The sequence below is a fragment of the Periplaneta americana genome, chromosome 4, assembly GCF_040183065.1.
Source record: "Periplaneta americana isolate PAMFEO1 chromosome 4, P.americana_PAMFEO1_priV1, whole genome shotgun sequence".
In the NCBI taxonomy this organism is placed as follows: Eukaryota; Metazoa; Arthropoda; class Insecta; order Blattodea; family Blattidae; genus Periplaneta; species Periplaneta americana.
Genome location: NC_091120.1, coordinates 85518422 through 85541024, shown reverse-complemented (window position 1 = coordinate 85541024; position 22603 = coordinate 85518422). Strand labels below are relative to the sequence as shown.

Here is a 22603-nt window from a genome sequence, read left to right as displayed (position 1 = left end):
CTGAATAATAAATAATTACTAACAGAGAATGCAATAGTGGAGAAAGCTCATGTAGTTATCCACAGCATATTTCTTCCTTCATCACTACAAGGGGAAAGGAACTGGCCACCCTACCCCATTATCTCCAGGCCTAATTGTCTCATGAGTGAAGTGGGCCAAATGATGGTGCTGGTGGTGGTGATGAAGACGAAGAAGAGGATGCAGAAATAAAACCTACTCCAACATTCAGTAAAGCTGTTCATATTGTCAAAAACCATGTAATATTATTTTAAGTGGATGACTCTGTTGTAAACCAATTATAGGAAAGGGACATTTTGAACTTAAAGTACAGTTGTGCTTAAAAGCACACAACACTTTTGGACTATTTAAAAAATTGAGGTATGTTAAGTGCATATCGTTTTTCAGTACGGTAAATATTCAGATTAGTTAGATAAGTTCATTTTCGGGGCCTGGTATATTACAATTTTGCCAATTTTGGAGGGATTTCTAGAAAATTTGTGTACTCTATCGACTAAAATAATGACACCTCAATTTAGTGTAAACTCACATTTAGGATAAAAAGAAAACCATATCTGCTGTGATATGTTAAATAGGAGTTTTACTGTACTCAATTGGCATTTTTAACACGAAAGCAATGTGACAGAACATTTTAACCAATACAATACCAATTCTAAATCAGACTTTAAAAGATTTAATCAAATGTAAAGCAAAAGTGAAATCCTGCTGTATCCATCCACAATACTGCAATGTCCTTCATTCTCAACAAACAACTGTTGTTCAGAAAATAATACTCCACATAATTTTCTCAGCCAAGAATAAAAATAAAGTCCAAGTTTAGATGCCCAAAATTTGATGTTTCTCATGTTTGTGTATAGAATTGCGAATTATTTCAACAGAAAGTGGAGCTGTAGTAAACTGTTAAAGTGGTGTCTGCGAATGAAACTCATTACATACAATGAATGACCTGTAATTTAATTCTTAATTTGGAGAAAGAAATAGGAGTTAAGAGAAATAAAGCAGAAAAAAGGACAAAGTGAGGTTCATGATGTCATGCCCTAGACATCCTGCCACAGCCACCAGCCCAACCATGGCATACTAATACCATTATTTGCCATGATTGGCAACTGGTACTAGAGCAACATCAATGGAAGTGCAATTGCGAGTATCCAGGTTCTTGAAGGTTTATACAAGATGGGTTCCACAAAGTTTTACAACTGAACATAGGATTCAAAGAAAGACTATTTCTTCTGAAATGCTAGAGTTTTGATGCTGATGGAAAGACCTTTCTTTCCTGGATCATTACAAGTGGCGAAATCTAAAAGAAATGTAAGAGAACTTTATCAGTCGACAAAGTCATGATTCACTATGTTTTGGATTCAATGTCAAGAGATGGGACAATCAATTCAAATATGTACACCAAGACACTGAACACTCTAAAGAAGCACTTCTGAGTTCGGCAACATGAGAATCTAGCATTTTCCTCCAGAATGATAATACACGTCAAGTAAGTGAAAACTCAGGAATCCAGAACAAAATTGGGTTGGACAGTGCTGCCCAACCATTTCTATAGTCCAGATCGAACTCCCTCCGATTTACATATTTTTGGAACACTTATATTTCGGATTAGATTTAAAAATAACGAGGGTGTGATTCATACAGTGAGGACATGGCTATATGAAAAGGACACTAGCTGAAGATGTAGGCAAAGTATGCCTGCACTTATTTTAATCTGGGCCAAGGTTGATCAAGTTGATGCGAGTTTATAAAAAAAATAATAATAATAAAATGTGTAAAGGCTGTATCTATTTATATGATTAAATTTAATATATTTTTTTAATTTGTATTTTCTGAAAAAAAAAAATGCGAAACATTACTTTCTGAGCAACCTTCATATTAGTGAGATGTAATACAGGGTGAACCAGCCAGGCTAGACTCCTAACTGCACTCACAGCGGCCGATTCGTAAGGAATGACCAGAGACCGGAACTTTGGCAGAATGCCTTTTTAAATGTGTTAAATCTAACTCCATTTTGAAAGTAAATCTGTACAAATTATACCTTTGTGATTGAAACGTCACAGTTTTATGTTGCCCTTTTCTGCCTTCTTTAATATAAATGCCTAATTTACAAAATAAATGCTTTTTTCTGCCTTTATCTATCTATTATTCATTAATTTATTATTAAAAATTGCCTACAGGTATATTTTAATTTATTTCTATAACCGCTACAATGAAAGTGACTTCTTATTGTCTTTCAGTCAATTCATATTTGCAATAATGAGTGCTGCCATGCAAAAATGTATAACAATAAGCATTTTAATTATCGCTTGTGTTTGACAAGGTAACAATGAGTGTGGGTCTAACGTTATTTTTCTTTCAGTTTTCATTGTGATGTTGTTGTAGCTAGCAGCAAGATGGCAAAATTCAGTGTTCCTTTAAGCAGTAAATTGGAAAGTTATGTTAATACTTTTGGATCCGACATATTTTGTACTGACGGTAAAGTACTTACATGCAAAATATATGAGCAGTCAGTGAACTATGAAAAGAAATATTTCATATCACAACATATCAGTACAACCAAACACAAAAATGCACTTGTCAAGACTACTAGGAAAATTTCTTTGCTTCCAACAGTAATTGCAACATCAAGTCGAAAATCTCAATTTGTATTCAACTTATGTAAAGCTTTTCTTGCTGCCAAAATCCCTTTGTGGAAAGTGCAAGGTTTTTGTAACTGCCTTTTATTGCGTATTTTAGCTGTTTATAATGCCTTTTTGCCTGCCTACTTTAATGATTCATAATGCCTAAACTTCCGGTCTCTGGTAATGACGCTACCATATGCGGAGGATTCATTCCATGCTTTTGCGGTAAGTATTGCGTAATGATGTACTTACCGAATTCACAATTCATGTTCGAAATGACGTCATTGTGATATATGGCAGGCTGCACATCTCCTGAAGACATATTCAGCAACTGGCTGCAGTTTGTTCCCTGAAATGGCTCGAATTTATGTCATGTAGCAGTTGTTTGTGTGGATTTTCACTGTCCCAGTAACGATTGATTTGAGTGTTCACGTAATCACTGGGGTGGAACCATGCTTCGTCACTATAAAAATTAAGGTGGAGTCAAGTAGTCCATCATACACTGACTGTTGGAACCACATGTAAAACTAAGTCAGCTTTGATAATCGGGTTCTGTTAACCTCTGAACTACACGAATTTTGTAAGGTTTTAATTTTAATTGTTTTGTACCCCTTATCACTGAAGACTGTGGCATCCCTACCTGCTGAACTACACGGTGGGATGATGTCATAGGACTTCTCTCTAGTCAGTGGCCAATTTCATCTAACATCTCCTCGTTGACCTGGTTGGTGAGTTGGTATAGTGCTGGCCTTCTATGCCCAAGGTTGCGGGTTCGATCCCGGGCCAGGTCGATGGCATTTAAGTGTGCTTAAATGCGACAGACTCATATCAGTAGATTTACTGGCATGTAAAAGAACTCCTGCGGGACAAAATTCCGGCACATCCGGTGACGCTGATATAACCTCTGCAGTTGCGAGCGTCGTTAAATAAAACATAACATTCTAACATCTCCTCAGTGAGAACACGCTTCACACATGTTCGTTTCTTATCCAATACTGATCCAGTTGTACGAAATTTCTTCACTAAATTGTAAATCACTGCATTAGAAGGGTCTGGCAAACCAGGGAATGACTGACGGAAGTTTGTTATAACTGTTCTCCAATATTCGTATTTCACAAAGTTGTCGTAAATAAACACTCGTTCAAGGCTATATTTCATAATGGACACACTACTGCACTCTAAATGTACGATATATAGCTGCACACTCATTGTGTGAACGTGTTTACGTAACTAACACGAAACGTACGTGAGCAAGAGGTCTGATCACTGCAATAGCACAGCAGTTACTATGCATACTACTTTCCACTAATGCCAGTCTAGCCCTGGCTGACTCACTCTGTATATTTTTGTATAGTTTCTTTTGCTTCTGATTATTAATGTTCAAAAACAATATTAGTGAAAAGTACTATAGGAAGGATTTGGGAGGGATCATTCAGCTGTTACATGAAAGAAGAAGATAGTTTTAAGACTTTCTAACAGTTGCCAAATATGCTGTGAAAAATCACTTTAGTACAATTATCAAAAGAAATATACCAGTACCAATATCATAAATATATGGTAATTAAAAACGCTGAACTGTCATATATATATTATGTTTAATACAACATAAGTTTTGAAATAGAAATATCAGTTCAATATAAACCGCATTCAATTCTCATCCCCATACATTCTTCGTGGCAGTGTCCATCTTAATAAAAAAAAACTCTTTAATCAATAATAATAGAAAAATGGTATTCTACTTGAAAACGTGAATTATAATGAAGTGGTACATATGCATGGAATGGGCTTCATGTAACCAAATTTACAAAGTAGAGTAGAATGTATGTTCACAATGCAAAAAAGTTCTAATTACTATTTGTAATATGCATGTGATTAACTTTTATCCAATTAGATCTTTCCAATCAATCTGCATACTGCAATTATATTATAAAATCTGAAAATTGTTTCGTAATTTCGATAGTGCAATATCACTCAATTTTTTTTCTGAAAGATGTTCAGCATGCACATTGACTGATTTGCTGAACTGTAACAAAACATAACACTGCCAAGAATAAAACATGACAAACACAGTCTACAATATGCACCATAGTGATATTAAAACAGTAATTAAATCAGAACCTAAAATAAATGGACATCCATACACAAACACTATTAAAGATACAGTTATGTTTTGTTTCCACTGATTCGATGCTTTGGAATATGAAGCCCATTTATATTCTGTACTGATTTAAGGTTAAACATAAATAGAGTCAATAAATATGTGTACTATATATGACTTGAAAACAAGATACTGACTATGTAATTAGTTTAACACAAGATATTGAAATTCTTGGGTACAATATTGCAAAACTTCAAGAACATCAATTCTTCTGCAAAATTATTTTCTTCATTCCTTGAAGTTCTTTTGAAATTTAACAAAAACTAAAATAATTTCTTTTAACTTGCTTGCCAGATGACACAGTGGTATTACGTAAAAAAATCGTAACACAACTTAGAATCTTCGTTCCAATTAATTGGCAAATAAATTGTTTCAAGTCTGCGGTATTAAGATTATTCTGTCTGCACAAACCATTCTCCTCTACATTAGTACAGATACGGCATAAAGTGCCAAAATTAATGACTTCTTGAAAAGACTTATCAGATGACCATTTGGAACTGCTTTTTTTTTTTATCAATCATAGCATATAGTAACTGCCTCTTGCACTTGTATTTGAACCACTGATCATTAAAAAAGACTGTGCCTAAATTTATACGACTTATCTGAAAGTGAATTAAAAATATGTACTTGATAGATACATTTAAAACGTTTTCCTGTTGTTGTGTTACACATGTACTGTGTTTGTTTTGCACATAATTTTAATAACTCAACTATTCAATTAATCGTCATAATGTGTAACTAATGCAATAAAGATTCCAATTTATAAGCAACAAATAATATTTATTCCAGTTTGCATATCAAATTCCTTATGCAACACTATGTACCACTGATAAAAATACTTTTATTTCATATAATAGTACAGTATGAGATACTTGAATGTAATGCAATATTGTACTGCTCACAAATATGCACGTAAATATCTATTGTTCTAATAAACATTAACATCTTTCGATATATGTGAAAAAGAAAAAAAGAAAAAATCAAGAATGAAAACTTGGAAATGCAGAAAACTTTGTACAAACAGTTGAAATTAATATTAAATCTGTTATGTAGTTAAATGTTTGTTACGAAGTTACATATACTGTAGCCCCACACTTTATCAACTGGCAGTTTCATTGCATAACTGAAAACTCCAATAATATTTGTGAATTACAGTTCTAGGGTTGCCATCGAGCAATTATTTTTTAATCTAATGTACAACACCAATTCATATACACTATCCTTTTCATAGTACTTCAGTAAGTACTCTGTCTGGATATAACTTCCTTCTCTCAACTTTCACTCTAGTATACTTACTCCTGCACGATACCTGACACTACTGTAACATATTAATTTAAACACATAATAATTAATAAAACAAACTTGTAAAAATTGTTATTAACGTATAAAAAAATGTATCAATATTTATTCCAAATTCTTAAATGTAGTGAAATTAACTGACAATAAAATGCAAGTAATACAATTAATTAGAAGTATTATGCTCTCACTATTTCTAATTCCTCAATCTCATTCAAGTTCTTGGATAATGGAATAAGCCCTTAAACTTCCATTCATTCTCCCTACCTTCTATGGGAATTAAGGTTCACCAGCATTAATTATTTTGAAATAATTGCCACAATTTTTCTTACCATGTTTTTTTGTAGAGAAATCATATGATAACGACGACGACGATGATGATGATGATGATGATGATGATGATGATGATGATACAAGAAGAAACAAAATGAGCAGAATATGTCTTGTGAAAAATCAATTGATCAATCTGTAATGTAACATTTCTGAACACTCATGATAAAGAAGACAATAAATTACATTATCAGTAATTATTTCTAATGCACAATTTCTGATACTTTTAAGAATCAGTTTTTTATAAATTATTTAAAGTAATTTTTAATTCCAAACTTACCATGCATTTCATGGTCTGCCACAAGAAAAAGTATATTAATAAAGTATAATATAAAGCATATTATTGAATTCAACAAATGCAATTGCAATTAGATATTAAACTAAGGGAAACAAACTCGAAAAGTAATAAAAGACGTAGAAGAAGAACATCCTTAAAATACAAATGCACTAACGTGTTAATTAAGTTACATTTTTGTATAAATGGTCCTTTAAGACAGCGAGTGACCCCTTCAAGGTGGCTAACACTAACTGTACAATCAAGTTTTTGAAAGTTCCTGTAGCCTTCAGGAAGTTGCGAGTGGGATGGTACCTCTTGCACCGATGAGCAGGCTTGGACTGTGATGTTGGACAGATTGTATTTATCTTTATGCTCGACCATGCCGAAATGTAGTAATTATACACCTGGTAGTAGCCCTTTAATACGCCTCATTAAAGTACACCTATTCATTATAGTTCAGTTGTTCAGCCAATGAGAAATCACCATTGTACCATTATAAAACCGCAAGTATAAATTATTCTCGGATATGCAATCGAAAGACAATTAGCGAAACGTCACGGAGGCTGGAAATCCAATACTGTCGCAGAAGGTTATGTTCTGTTACTATAATAATTAGCGTTAATTGTAAATAATATTCAAATAAATTCAATTTGTCACCTCGTTTTTCAATTCTAAATCGATTTCCAGGTTATATCAATATTAATGTTCATGTTATTCTCTAGATTATATCAAGGTCAATGACATTCGTCCCTCGGAAAAAATCAATACTTTCGTGTCTGTGCACATCTCATAATTTAGGTCAGTTCCGCTCTTCACTTAGATAACCATAACATGAATACTTATGAATAATTTCAAGTTAGAAATATGGTCGAGCATAAAAAGTCGTATGAAACTTGCCTATAATGGTAATTAAGATGTTCGTATGAAAATTATGAAACTCGCTTGCGCTCGTTTCATAAACAAACATACTCGCATCTTAATTACTACCATTATAGGCTCGTTGCATAATGTACTATTATAGTATGGGATGACTGGCATATAGATACTATCTATATCTAGTTGATTAGCATGGGATTCAAACTGCACGGTAGGATCAATAATGATGGCAGTGGAAGAGCCAGATGATATGGCTATCAAGTCAGTATGTCTGGTGCCATTGTTTTTGGCAATCACATGGACTTCCTCATACACGTGACATCTTTCTCATGAAAAGTGTTAGCTATTAAGCTTCTTGTGCTGTGATATATGGCATTACACAGCATTTTCCAAAAAGAATAAGATCCCAAAACGTGAGCAAGGGTTTCTGGCTCACTGAGGCAACGCTGTAATGCCTATAGCAGCATGTGTCCTGGGAACCACCTGGTACAGTTCTGACTGCACAAACACATTCGCGTGTATTTTAATTGCCTCCCACCATTCTGCTCCACTCAAACCATTGGGGTTGGCAATCCAATGATTTGCTGGTGTATATTCCTTATAAAGGATTACATCTTTCCCTTTCGAACATTTCTCGAACTCTCAGTTTCTTAGTTCTTAGTCAGTCTTAAGTTAAAGAATCACTACTAAAGCAGTGAAGCCCATTTCGTCCACTTTCATTTCTCTACACATCTCATGTTGTAAATATACTGTATATTTACAATCTTTGCTGGTGACATGAACTACATTTAAAGTAACATTATCACATTGTCACTACCAGAGAAATATAAAAGATATGACACTATTATCTATTTTATTAATTGACTGTGATCTTTAACAGTTACAGACTGATATATTCTGGAACAGAGTTCCTTTTATGTAATGCATGTGAGATATACGAGTACCTTTCATTTTTTAAGAACATGATAAAATGCTATCATACTGGTAAATCTTTCAGACCCGAGATTTAAATTAGGCAAGCTACAATGACTACAATTATTACACTATTTCTCCACAAAAAACCTGGTAAGAAATGTCTATTACTTAATGAAAATAAGTAAGTTGTGCTGATTACTTCAGACTAACTCATTTAGAAAAACCTGAATCTGCCAATTCTGATTGGTTGCAAATGACTGCAGCATGGGATATGGGAATGCCAATAAAGAATACCAGTGAATTTACTGTACAAAAAAGGTTTTCAATTTCTTTTATATTTAATTGTGGGAAATAATCAGGAACGTGCATTAAGGCTGTCTTCAAGAATATAAAACATTTTCTGACAAAATCAATTTAGACTTAAAGATGATGTATAATTACTAAAAAATTACAATTATTAAAATTAATTTATACAAATACATTTGTATAATACTTCAAGACGGAGTTCTGAGAAGGAACTGTATATATTTATAATTACACTAGACAGAAAACAATTCCATACATACATTTCAATTTCACATCATTAGAAAATAGCCCTATTAAGAATTCAAACTTACGTCCCACAAAATACTCTCATTACAGTTTGTCAAATGAAGAATTCCAGAAATTAGGATGAGCTTTTAGACTCTTAAGTACTTGGAGAAATTCAGAGACATCTTCTACAGAGGATAAAGTTTGTGATTGCATATTTTCTTGCCTATGACCAATGTGAAGTTTCTTTTCTTGTCAATATTTTTCCTGTGTCTGTTGTGCATATCTGAAAATAACAAGCCGTTCAAATAAGTCTATGTTGTACATATCCATACACTCATCAGTCTGACATTTAATTTATGACAGGTATTGCACATTTTAAGAAGTACAAAATATTAGTACCAATTATCCAACTTCGCAACTTTCAACTTTCCCATAAGAAGAGAAAACAAGTTTTTATAACAAAATAATCTGCTTTATCTATCAATAAGTGTATCCTAAATTGTTTTAACTTGAACTTGTTACAAATTTTTATACAGCCTCTTCGTATAAAGGTATGAAGTTATTGCTTTCTAATTGCGTCTCCTTAGAGCACTAATTATTTATTCATAGCATTGAAAATGGCAACCCTGAAAGGGCTATGTATCAATCTTGCTGATAAAATATTCGCTTTACAACAGAGACTTAATATACACAGATACTTTCAATAGAGAAAAAAGTAAACAGTATTTATTACAATCAGATCAGCTTAATCAAGCAACACAGATTATTACTTTAAAACAGTGGTTTTCTGTGACTTGAAGTACACCTGATAGTCTACCTCCAAATATTTAGGTTCATGTTAAAGTACGAATATATGAGTCATTTGCAAATAGTACAGAAAATTTAAAGGTAAAGTATAGATAGCACCATAATTCATGTATTCTACTTTGATGAAAAGGTAACAAAGGTTTCTCTCAATAAACTTAGTTTAAATCACATAATGTGAAGATTTTTAAGTTGTTTTGTGTGAAAAAAGTAAAAATAAATTGCTGCTTTCATATAGCATAATGTTTAAACTCCAAAGGCATAACAGACGCATAACATTTTAAAAATTAACTATCGAACTGTCTCAACACATCGCAATTAATGTACATTCCTCAATACAACACAAATGTTCGTTAAGTATTTAATCGAGATTTTGAATATGAATATATGTGCAATCACTTAAACTCAGAAGATGATGTGAAAGTTGACAGTTGTTTTGTAGAAATCTTCTCATTCCATCTATTCTATTAAGAAGCAGTTTACTGTTCCAAAACGTTGCATTCATTATCCTCATATAACTCTCAAAACACAAGTTTCACAGTCAATGTATGTTAATTTGGCACGACAGGAACAACTAATCAGCCAATGTCGTCCCTTCAGTAACTATAACTCATAAGAAGTATTGACGTTTATTGAAACATCTGAAAAGAACACAAAAACTTATAAAATAAAATAGGAGCGCTTCTTGACACTTAAGTCAGACTATTATAACAAAGTCACATTTTGAAATAATGTGCAATAATAAACTTATAAGCAAGAATGAAATGTGATATTAATGAAATTAAACTATAATCGTTAGAAATCGACCATGTGCCTAACAAACTTATTTTTTTCTAATACATCGATCCACATTCTGAAATGAAATTGAATGTCAGAACACTAATTTTTTTCTATTTTTATTTTCCAACAATTTACTATCTGTGAATAACAGAGGGGGAAAGGAAGATTTCTTAAAGTGTATTTTCATAATGAAAATAAGTAGGAACTATAATGCATTTTTAAGTCTTTTGCTGTGTGGACAACAAATTCTTTCAAAATTCTTTCTTCTCGTGAGATAAAAATTGTAATATCACATGGACTTGATTGCCTTGTTAATTGGTAGGCCTTCTACATAAATTTCACTCAATTTTGCGACTGTGTACAATATGTAGAAAATGAAATAATTTGATAATAAATATTATTATTAACATCAAACAGATACTTTTATACAAACTGAATAACATGAAGCTGAGAACCACTGATTTAAAGTACACACTCTCAACTTCTTAATAACAGAAAGAATGTTGTTGTCACTCTGTCAACAACGAAAATATTTTCCTCGTCCATAATTATTTACAATGACACACGCTAATCATCAAGTTGGCGCAAAAGAGAGTTGCGTTAACAAGCAGTAAAACCTCTTCAATCTGAATCAAATATAGTTCTACCCGGCAGTGACTGTAAAGGCTCTCTAACACTGATTAATATTAGTATTTCAGATGTCTTGTTCAAAGTAATAGACAATACCAAAACTTCCACTTGTTCTTTAACAATGGAGGAAATGCGTAACACATATCTCCAAACTAGGAAAATAAAGTTATATCACACTTTCCTTACAAAAAACGCAATGTATTATCAGACGATGTCTTATTCAACAGATTTTGTCTTTTTTTTAAAACAATTGAGGACCTAACATTCTATATGTGCTAAGTGCCAAAAACAACTTTCTGAGATACTGATGAAAAAACCACTGTGATATGCATGTTGAGATACCTACAACACCATCTTTTGGCGCACAAATTAGCCACTTACAGTTGAACTATGACAAAGACAATTTAGTATGATATTCTCTTATGAATGTTCCTCCCTTAGATTGAATAAAATGAAATTTGAAAATTGGCACTTAACACATTAAAAATGTTAGGTCTTCAATTATAGGTTAATTTTCATAAGTGTGATGTACATTTTCAATATCAGAATTCTGTAATTAAAGTAGGTGCTGCAGTTAATACTGTAAAAAAGAACTGGGAAATCTCAATTAGAAACTATCTATATTGGTGAAGATCAAAAATAGCATAAGGGTCAGAATACAGTATACAACCATTGTCATTTAAGAGGATTCAATCCTATTTTAATAGAATGAATTACTAAAGTACGGTAGTTTACTGTATATCATTCTTTGTCCAACAGTCAAAATCAAGTCTTGGCCAATATTTCTGATCATAAAATAAATATCAGGAAACTTAAGTTAATCAAGAAAAATAACAACAATAATAATAAAAAAAAGCTTAGTAAAAGCGATGGAATAATTTCAGTTAGTTGCAGTTAGGTTGATTTACAAAAACTGGGTAATATGGTAATTTGCCAAAGATATGTTTTATTAGTGAAAGAAAGATAATAATTTATTATTCATTTGGTAATCAAATTTAGACAAGATTTCTCTAAGATCCACTTACATTGAAGACACGCAACGTTTTTATAACTCAATCAGATGGATAGCTAGAATTACCATTTTCAATAATTAATCTTGTACAGTAAAATCCCTCGAAACCAGCACCCAAATAACCAGCAATACCGAAACAACGGCATTTTTGGCTGGGCCAAAAAAAAATGTTTAAATCTGCCACACTGACACAGTCTGGGGCATCAGATTTGACACATTAGGAAGTTCGTGCCGCACGAACTTTCTTTTTCAGTAAATATTTCAACTTAAAATTAGTGTATTATTTGTATTGTGTGATGTGTTTTAATAAAGATAATCCACATAGCTTTTATGTTTATTTAATTACAGTATGTTCGGGCTGTCAGTGTTGCCTCATAAGGAATTTCACACGAACTTTCATTTTCAATGAATATTCGAACCTAAATTAGTGTATATTTGTATTGTGTCATGTGTATTAATAAAGAAAATACACACAGTTTTTATATTTATTTAATTATGTTCGGATTGTCAGTGTTGCCACATTAGGAAGTTCGCAGGAACTTTCGTTTTCAGTGAATATTCGAACCTAAAATTAGTGTATTATTTGTGTTGTATTATGTTTTTTAATAAAGAAAGTCCACAATTTTTATGTTTATTTAATTATGTTCCGATTGTCAATGTTGCCACATTAGATAGTTCACACGAACTTTCGTTTTCAGTGAATTTTTGAACCTAACATTAGTATATTATTTATGTTAGTCGCTTAGACCACAAAAGAAATGAGAATATCATACAAGAATTTCAATTACAACAACTCTCACAGTTTATAAACAAGTACCAGCTGCAGTGGAAAAACCATGTTCAACGAATGAATCAGAATAGGCTTCCAAAAGCCATGCTTGAATATTGTTCCCAAGGAAAGAGATCTTTAGGCTGTCAAAAGAAAAAAAAAAAGTGGACCTAGAATGACTCACTGAGACCTTAATGGGCCTTGGGCCTTATACTTGTTTGGATGATGATGTTATGTGATGTGTTTTAAAATGGAAAATCCACACAGTTTTTATGTTTATACGTTTATACAGTTATGAGCAACTGATAGAAAAATAAGCTTCACATGGCTGCAGTTTCAACAATTGACGCCATAAAATATGAACGATTTCTTGTATATACTAGTATTTATTCACTTATCCGGCAAAATCTCGTATCTGGAACTAGCCTGGTCCCTTTGGTGTCAGTTAAGAGGGATTCTACTGTACAATAGGATGACCATTTGCTTTGTCTCAGGATTTCGTTAAATTTTCTCAGTACTGGTACTAGGATGGTAAATTACAATGTACAGTGAACATGGCTAGCCCACGTGTAATAGAGAACACAAATCAAGACCAGATGATGATGGTCTTATAGTGGTTACTGCAACGACCTGAAATCTATAATTCTGAAAATATCATCTTTCCGAATTACTGATGATTAATATTGTTCTGATTCTAATAACTGAAGTTGAAAACAAAATGTCTATTTCAGAAAGCAATTTAAGCCTCCTAAAAAGAAAACTGTCCCTAATGACAGGACATTCCAAATCGGAAACAAAATCTGGCATCTGAACAGACATTCTTTCATTAACAGACATCACTTGCCACAAAATTTGTATTTCTTCTTTATCTTATAAATTTATAAACTGAATACTGTACTCACACTCAGTTCACTCACTCTGTTCAAAGCCTAATAAAGCAATAACTCATACATCTCACATACTTTCACAGAATACAAAATAAATAATTATTATGTATTATTATTAAATGATACACCTATTACTGAAATGAACAATATTGGTCTCATTATGAAGACAATTCTATTATTGTAAGGTTATTAACTGTATCACAATTTTCACCCATGTAGTTATGAAAGAAAAAATCAATTCCGCATTTTTAAGTTTTCGAGATCAAGATTTTATGTCAAAAGAACATATCTTAAGTGATTCTTCATTGAATTTATAGCTTGCGGCCAATCACTTATCCAATATATAAACACGTCACTCACGAAACATATCACAAATAAGAGAATGAAATCTCGACACAGATACTTCAAAGATCAGGCAAACATCTTTTGCTTACCTTAATAAGCCAGACAAGCACCTCTCATCACAACGTGATTACTAATTCCCTACACTTGTAAATATACATACAATTAGGTGCAAAAGTATAATCATGAAAATCTTTACTTTCATTTTGTTCCTAATATACATTTCAAACAACACAAAAAACATCTCCATGTTCACCTCATTACTTCTTCGTACATTCAAGGCAATTTAATTCTGTTACAGTCCTTGGAAAAGTAATTTAAAAAAATAATGTTTTTTCCTTAATCTTTTCATTCTTACCCACCCCAAAATGGTCCTTATTGTAAGCATATATGACAAACACAAAATCTTTGTACTTGTAAACATCCTTGTAGATTTATAAAAAAAATGAAATACTTATTTTAGTATTAGTAATGGATATGTTTCTCATTTCAAAATTATATAATTCAGTGGTACTGACCCATTTGCTCCAATTTAAAATCCCTTTGTTCCAAATATTTAACCAGTTACAATGAAACCCTCTACATTTCCGTGAGAAACACTGAACAATAAAATATTTTAGGGCATTCAATTCCTGACAGCTAAAAATCACACTTCTCTTAAGGTCCTTTCAATGTTGTAATACTTTTCATACTGCAAGTCCCTAGATATTTAAGATGGAACAAGACAATGTAATGTGGAAATGCATCAATCTGTGAATTTGGATACAATATGTAATTACAGCAAGAGCCATCAATCATACTAAGAGCACCACCACCTTCTGTGCTGCAATTACAACTTATGGATAAATTACAAGAAGGTAATACCGAAGATAAGATGGCAAATATTCTTGCTACATCAGGTAATATATGTACTTATTTCCATACATTTTACGCAATATAAATTTGGATTAAAATCTGTTTATTAAAAACTAATAAGATCTATTATGGATTATGAAAGTTTAATTTAAAGAATATGAAACACTAGAGTTTCATTTTGTTGTGATCTTCTTTTCATATAAATAGCTATATTCAATTTTAAGCTGTGTCATGTATCAGATCAAGAGGGTTTTACTGTGACACACCCTACCACATATTCATTCGCACACAAACATACATTACTTTCAAACCCAAGTATACAGGAAACAGATTCCTTCCAATCGTGTAGGAAAGGGCAGCGTTGGAACTAGATGTCTATTCGTGGTCTGTACTGTAACCTCAGTGGTGGATCTCGAAACCTCCATCTTGTCACATAAACAAATTTAAGTGTATGGTCCTTGCCAAGCAGTTCATCATTACACAGGATATCAATCTGGGGAAAAAAATATTAGCAAAATAGGCATAAAATATAAATAACAATGCAAATAAAAAAATTAATTTGATAGCATGCCTCTAAATCACCCTCAATTAAATATTAAAACGTTTCTTAATTGTAAAACACAATACAGTATTGTTTGAGAAAACATTTTTCCTTAAATTATGATTACATTTTGAATATGGGATGAGTCTTTCTGTACATCAGCCTGTTGGGTCTTTCTACACCTCTGGATGCTTAGTATTATTAGAGCCCTACTATGTACTGTATTCAAAATGTTTTGAAAATCTCATGGAAACCTTCAAAATTTTCTCTTCATTGACAGGATGTGATTTTTATTTCTTTAGTTAGGGCATCAGTCTGCTACAGTATTACACACTTGTAGACATGTGATCTTAGAAAGTGGGAACCACGACAAAAGAGAGAGATAAATTTTCACCGAAACTGTCTCATTCAAGGAAGTGCCACAAATCTGAGACACATGGATTTATTTCTCTGCTGAGTAACACTAACTTAAGGATTTGTATAATTTTTATCACCCTTAAAAATTCACTGCTCCAGCAGGGTTTCAACCTACAAACCTCAGATCTACTGAGAAGCATGATAACCACTCGACAACTAAGTACATTAATAATTCTGCCTAATACACAGGATAGAGGTCAAAGCCTAGTAAAAAGTTTCAGTGTAGCTAGTAGATGTCAACATATTAGTTACAGTAAATATAGTACTGAGAATTGCCTCCACTGAATTAACAGCTCTGGTAGGAAATCCTATCTCCACATCTGCATACATCACGACTCCTGATCCCTGCATTCAGCATATGGAATATGGATGCAGCAAGAGTGACAAACGAATCTGGTATCTAATTCAGAACCTTAGATGGAACTCAAAGCCACAGTGAAGACAATTCATCTAGGAGAGAAGTACTTCAAAATCACATGCTGATCCTCTGGGCTGGCAGCTGAATTGTCTGGCTAATTCTTCAGCATTCAGAGGGTGAGGGGACATAAAATGCTAAACATCCCAAAGATGAAAGAAAACCAGATGATTTTAATTTGAAGACGAACTAGACTAAGGAAAAAGGATTATGACTATCACTGTATGGAATGTTCAATGTTCCTGCAAAAAAGTAGAAGAAGTAACAGATGAAGTGGAATATTCAAGTGCAGATTAAACAAAGAAAAATGTAGTGGAATAAAAAAAGCAAAATAGTTCATCCACATTTACAGTGGAGTGAAGAAAAGTCAACAAACTAAAGCCAGAGTTTCTATGTAATACACTGTCATAGTCATCATGTAGGTTTCATGGAATTAGGCCATGTGTTCAATTTTCTGTAAGTCGTTTCATAAGTCTTTCATGTCTCCTTCATTTTGGTACATAGCTTTTTAAAATTTTGGATAATCTGTTTCTTGTCATTTTGTCTGTTTATTGAAACCATTTGTTTTATAATGTATTAAGAGACAGATTTATCTATAGGTCCACTAGACACAGGCCTACAGGCGAGAGCTTTAGAGGGCGGTATATTTGGCACTATATTTTTAATGTTATCAATATATATATATATATATATATATATATATATATTGTGCTTAAAAATTGACAAAAATTATCAAATAGTTTTAAAGTAAGAACGACAATCGACAATACGATTTTTTAAACATTATTACTAACTTGCAGTTGGTTTTTGAGGCTGACTTCAACAAGGAATTTCCGCCAGAGATCATGTTATAGTTTCACAACTTGAAAAAAAAGAGACACATAAATAAATTCAAATTATTTTGCATTGTTTTTCTCTTAATGATTTCGTTTTACAGTTCGGTAAAATAATCCGAGTCAGTTGGTCAGTAGTTGTGGTTGCATGTTGAAGTTGAAGGCTTTGTGCTAATGTGGTACAATTTTGAAGTAATTAAGACAATTTTTATTTACATATAGTATAAATGTGATTCTTTTCTTTTGTTTGGTTGACAATCACGTAAGTAAATGACATTAATATGAGTGACAAACACAAACATGCAAAATTAAGTGGAGCGGCATTTCATAAATCAGGAAAGGAAAAGCAATGAGGGATGTTAAAGTTCTAAAAACGCTTGCATAAGAAATGTTGCTGCTTAGAGTCCAAGCAGTATTGATAGACCTATATGTGCTCATAACATTGCAGATGTAGTGAAAGAAGTAAATGTGAATGAAATAATGATTCACAATATAAGAAAACAAAAGCTTTTTGAATTCTAGACTCACATGTCGAATTAGACATTACAAAAAGTTGTTGTTTTCTAATGCCAGGCGTTTGACAATAAAGTCATTTGACCTCTTGCACCCCAATATTTTTCAAAGGTATTATCATGGTCAGCTATTAAAGCACAGATTTTGAGGTGTTCCGAATCCATTTCTTGGTTTGAGTTGCACAATGGGCAGTTAGGGGACTGATATATTCCAATTCTATGCAGGTGTTTGGCCAAACAGTCATGGCCTGTTGCCAATCTAAATGCAGCTACAAAAAGTAATGATCTTCTTAGTGATGATCCTGCAGAGTGGAGTAGTGTCTTAATGAGTTACAATTGGACCACATTCTGCAGAAAGGAACCAACTCACAAATAAATTTAATGTCTCAATAATTAAATACTTCCAAGGATCCATATTCTGAACAAAGATACTATGTATAATACGCTTTTGTTTAAAGCAACAAGTATGCAGTTATATTTACTTCTGAATATCACTCACATTTAACTTTAAAGTGCAATTTTCTCAGTTTAGGTATAATGTGGGTTGGTCACTTTCTGCAAAATGTGGTCCAATTGACATTCTTCTACACCGTAGAATTAATAAAAATTGTAACAGTGATTTTTATAATTCACGAAGACTGTTAGTTGGTAAAACAAGATATCTGAACAAAAATAAATTTTATCTTAAACTTTTAAATGGTGAATCAACTTTGCGCGATTACTTAGTATATTCCTGTGGTACTGGTGCCATTTATTGTGCACCATGTAAACTGTTTGGAGACAAGACCATGATCGCTACTCTTGGCATTTCAGATTGGAAAAACATTTCCAGTATTATATCTCGTCATGAAAATTCACTTGAACACAAAAATTCGGAGAAACAACATGCAATGATGTAGTGGTTAGGCTAATTGAACGACTATCATTTAAAACACTGAATAGGTTGTACCAACATAAAAGCACTTGGTATCCAGTCACTAGAAGCCTTGAGTCAATCACTATGTAATTAGTCAACAATACTCATCATCATCATCAGATGATACAGACTAGTAGCCTGTTCCAGTCTCATCTAGCCAAGTCAACAATACTCCAGAATTAAACTTCAAGCTAAGCAAGCCTGCAGAGGTATTTATTACTTGCAACAGTGACCACTAACCGGTTTGTACTAAAATTATTTTTATAAATTGTAGCTTAAAGGATTTTAGAGAAAATGTGATCATGAAGAAATAGAAAATATCAAATACAATTTAAGAGAACTTGAGAGAATAATACACAATATCTATAGGAGAAAAGGAATTTCAATAAACATAGGACCAATGTTCACACCAGTGGCGTCGCGTGACATTTTGACATAGAGATGCGATTTTTTAAATGATTAAAATACAATAGTCTGCTTTCCTTATATGTGGGAGTTGCATTCCTGGAAATAGCCGCTTATTGATGAACATTTGAGTTAAATTTTCGAATTTTCTTGTAGCATAAATTATAAGGATATTTACCAAGCCGAAGCCTGGCCATGTTTACATAAAACTAGAGCTGCGGATGGAGCGAGTAGAACTGCTGAGTTACTCGGTTCTATCAGTTTATGTGCTTAGCAGCAGAGCACTGAAGTTACTCGGTTAACTGTAGTTGTTACCGGTCAGTTCATACAGAGTTCATGTGTTTTACTTAATTATAGCAGACAACAACGTAGGTACTGTTGTATTTAAATATTTTCTGCTGCAGGACAAATTATTTCCTTATCCTCAAGGTGGCCTGAGAGGCCTCTAGTATTGAAGAAGATTTCATCTTATTATATGACCTGTCAAATGGACCTAATGAGCACTGACAATCTGAACATATTACTGTACATAATAATAATAATAATAATAATAATAATAATAATAATAATAATAATAATAATAATAATAATAATAATAGTAATAATAATATTATAATTACTAATATTAAAGACCAGGATAACAGAGAAAGTATGGAATTGAACGGATTACATCAGCTCCTTGTTTATGCGGATGACGTGACTATATCAGAAAAAAATCCACAAAAAATTAGGGAAAACACGGGAATTTTACTTGAAGCAAGTAAAGAGATAGGTGTGAAAGTATATCCCGAAAAGACAAAGTATATGATTATGTCTCGTGACCAGAATATTGTACGAAATGGAAATATAAAAGTTGGAAATTTATCCTTTGAAGAGATGGAAAAATTCAAATATCTTGGAGCAACAGTAACAAATATAAATGACACTCGGGAGGAAATTAAACCCAGAATAAATATGGGAAATGCGTTTTATTATTCAGTTGAGAAGCTTTTATCATCCAGTCTGCTCTCAGAAAAGCTGAAAGTTGGAATTTATAAAACAATTATATTACCGGTTCTTCTATATGGTTGTGAAACTTGGACTCTCACTTTGAGAGAGGAACAGAGGTTAAGGGTGTTTGAGAATGAGATGCTTAGGAAAATATCTGGGGCTGAGAGGGATGAAGTTACAGGAGAATGGAGAAAGTTACGTAATGCAGAACTGCATTCATTTTATTCTTCACCTGACATAATTAGAAACATTAAATCCAGACGTTTGAGATAGGCATGGCATGTAGCACCTATGGGCGAATCCAGAAATGCATATAGTGTGTTAGTTGAGAGTCAAAGGAAATAAGACCTTTGGGGAGGCCTAAACGTAAATGGGTGGATAATATTGAACTGTATTTGAGGGAGGTGGGATATGATTATAGAGACTGGATTAACCTTGCTGAGGATAGCGACTGATGGCAGGTTTATGTGAGGGAGCAATGAACCTGTGGGTTTCTTAAAATCCATTTGTAAGTAAATAAGTTACAGGTGTAGCTCTGCCTTTCAAGCTTACCATAACAAGATGGGGAATATGGATTTTAGCAGTAGTTTACTATGCTTCAAATTTCACGACTGTAAGGTGGCCAGAGCTCTGGAGCATAAAGCACCATCAATAACAGCAGCTAAGAAACTTCTGGGATCTACAGAGGTGAAAAATTATATAACTTTCATTGCAGCTGAGTTGGGTTTCCTACCAGAAGTGGACACTTGACTTCAAGAAAAAGAAAAGCCTCTGTGGAAGTCAGTGAAAATTATGGAAGAAGCAGTGCAATAATTAAAGAGTGTTCCAGGAAAAAAGAATTTATTGGTATGGGAAAAGTGTAAGAGAATGTTTTCTCAAAATTATGAGCTGGACAAACTTAAAAAAAAAATTTAAATTCTACAGGGAGACAGTTCTAGTGAAGTTCAAAGGACTCTTCTATATTGCTGTGCTTCTGATTTGCCCCCATTAACCTCTGTGGATGCTGAGAGGTCATTTTGTTGTATGGAAACTGTGTTATTTAAGAGGAGACAGAACATGGCAGCAGAAAACTTAAAAAATACACTTGGTTGTAATGTGTAACCAAAAAGCCAATGCAATTTCACAAAACTTTGCTGTCAAGTGTAGATGAAACATTTTTAAACTTAAAAATTACAACAAACCTCCACTACAATGTCAACATAAATATGCGGATTGATTATTCAGGTAAATAATAAAATACATAAACCTAATACTAGGTTTTTCTTTGTTTCCCTTTTTGCCTTTTTCGTTGTTTAGTTGTTCGTATTTGCCTGCATATTTTAAAGATTTATAATGTCTGAACGTTCTACCAGACATTACTTCATACTCAAAACGTGATTGATCAGTGTCAAACACACAATCATAGTCATATGGGGCTTCTATAATAATGTCGTTAATGTTACTCACAATTTTCTTCCATTTTCATTTAAAGTGGACTCCTCTTCTATATCTCTACCATACGAAAAACAAATTTTGTAATCTTTCAAGAGGTTACACAATATTTTTGTTTAAATCTATAACGGACATGACTAGAAGCATGGAAATGATTGTAATTCAGTTTTTTTACTGCTATTACTGTCCAATTCTTTAGATTTTGTTCAGGAGCTTTTAGACCTTGTTGACAGGAAGCCTTGAAAACATGCAGCATTTCTATTTTCATTTGGCTCAAAATGCGCCTTTTGAAGGTTTTTTTAAGGAACTGTACAGCCCTTTCTACGTATTTTTAGTGCATAGAATTTTTTTGCAATAGATCCAAAAAGATGTTTGTTTTCCCCCTTTTGCTTTTAATATTTCATAATATTAATTGATCTTCTTGTATTTGTCATATCTTTTCTGTACACGTCACTTTTCTGGACTTGACGGTTCAAACCACAGTCTACTATATACAGTCGCGAAGCTTGAGGTGATTTTTTGCAAATCTCGTGATAAAGCGCTCCAAGCGGTTAGCAACTAGAAACAATAGACTGTCCACGGTCGACTTTGGACTGTGTCGTATTTCCATCGAGTGCTAGCTCGTTGCGTATTTCACATTGATGCTTGTGAAATGTTCGTAATTGGTTGTAATGAAAATGTTAATGGCTAAAATACAATAGGCCTAATTGAAATAATAATATTTTACTAGAGACGTAGAAAAATTAAGTTTGTTTTAATTAAATTTATTGATCACGTTTTATTTTCAATTCTGGTGGGATTATTATTGCTTAGGCCTACTTTTTTTTTCAAAGGATATGTTTTTAATTATAGCTGTTAATTTTGTTGTTATTTTTATTTGTTACTTTACTAGAGACGTAGAAAAAGTCTGTTGCAATAAAATTTATTGATCACGTTTTATTTCCAATTCTGGTGTGATTATTATTGCTTAACCTCATCCCACTTTGTTAACTACGTAAGCCTACACTACAAGTACCGGCAGTGGCGGTGCGTCAATAAG

At 32.8% G+C, this 22603-nt stretch overlaps 1 protein-coding gene across 6 annotated transcripts in view; it reads right to left on the bottom strand.

The window, feature by feature from the left end:
• Nucleotides 1-4215: 4215 nt before the first annotated feature.
• Nucleotides 4216-22603, bottom strand: part of l(3)73Ah (lethal (3) 73Ah) — a 40344-nt gene continuing 21956 nt past the window's right edge. Inside the window, exons 6-7 of one of the 6 annotated variants that reach the window (XR_011331651.1) lie at nucleotides 15403-15597; nucleotides 4216-10470 (exon numbers count right to left, since the gene is read on the bottom strand). Coding sequence is in view for 3 of the 6 variants with exons in the window: in XM_069823685.1 (XP_069679786.1) it covers nucleotides 15472-15597 (126 nt within the window). In the remaining 3 variants the exon portion in view is untranslated. Of the gene's footprint in view, nucleotides 15598-22603 lie in introns of all 6 variants that reach the window. The other 5 variants (XR_011331653.1, XR_011331652.1, XM_069823686.1 and 2 more) reach the window with 5 other exon arrangements.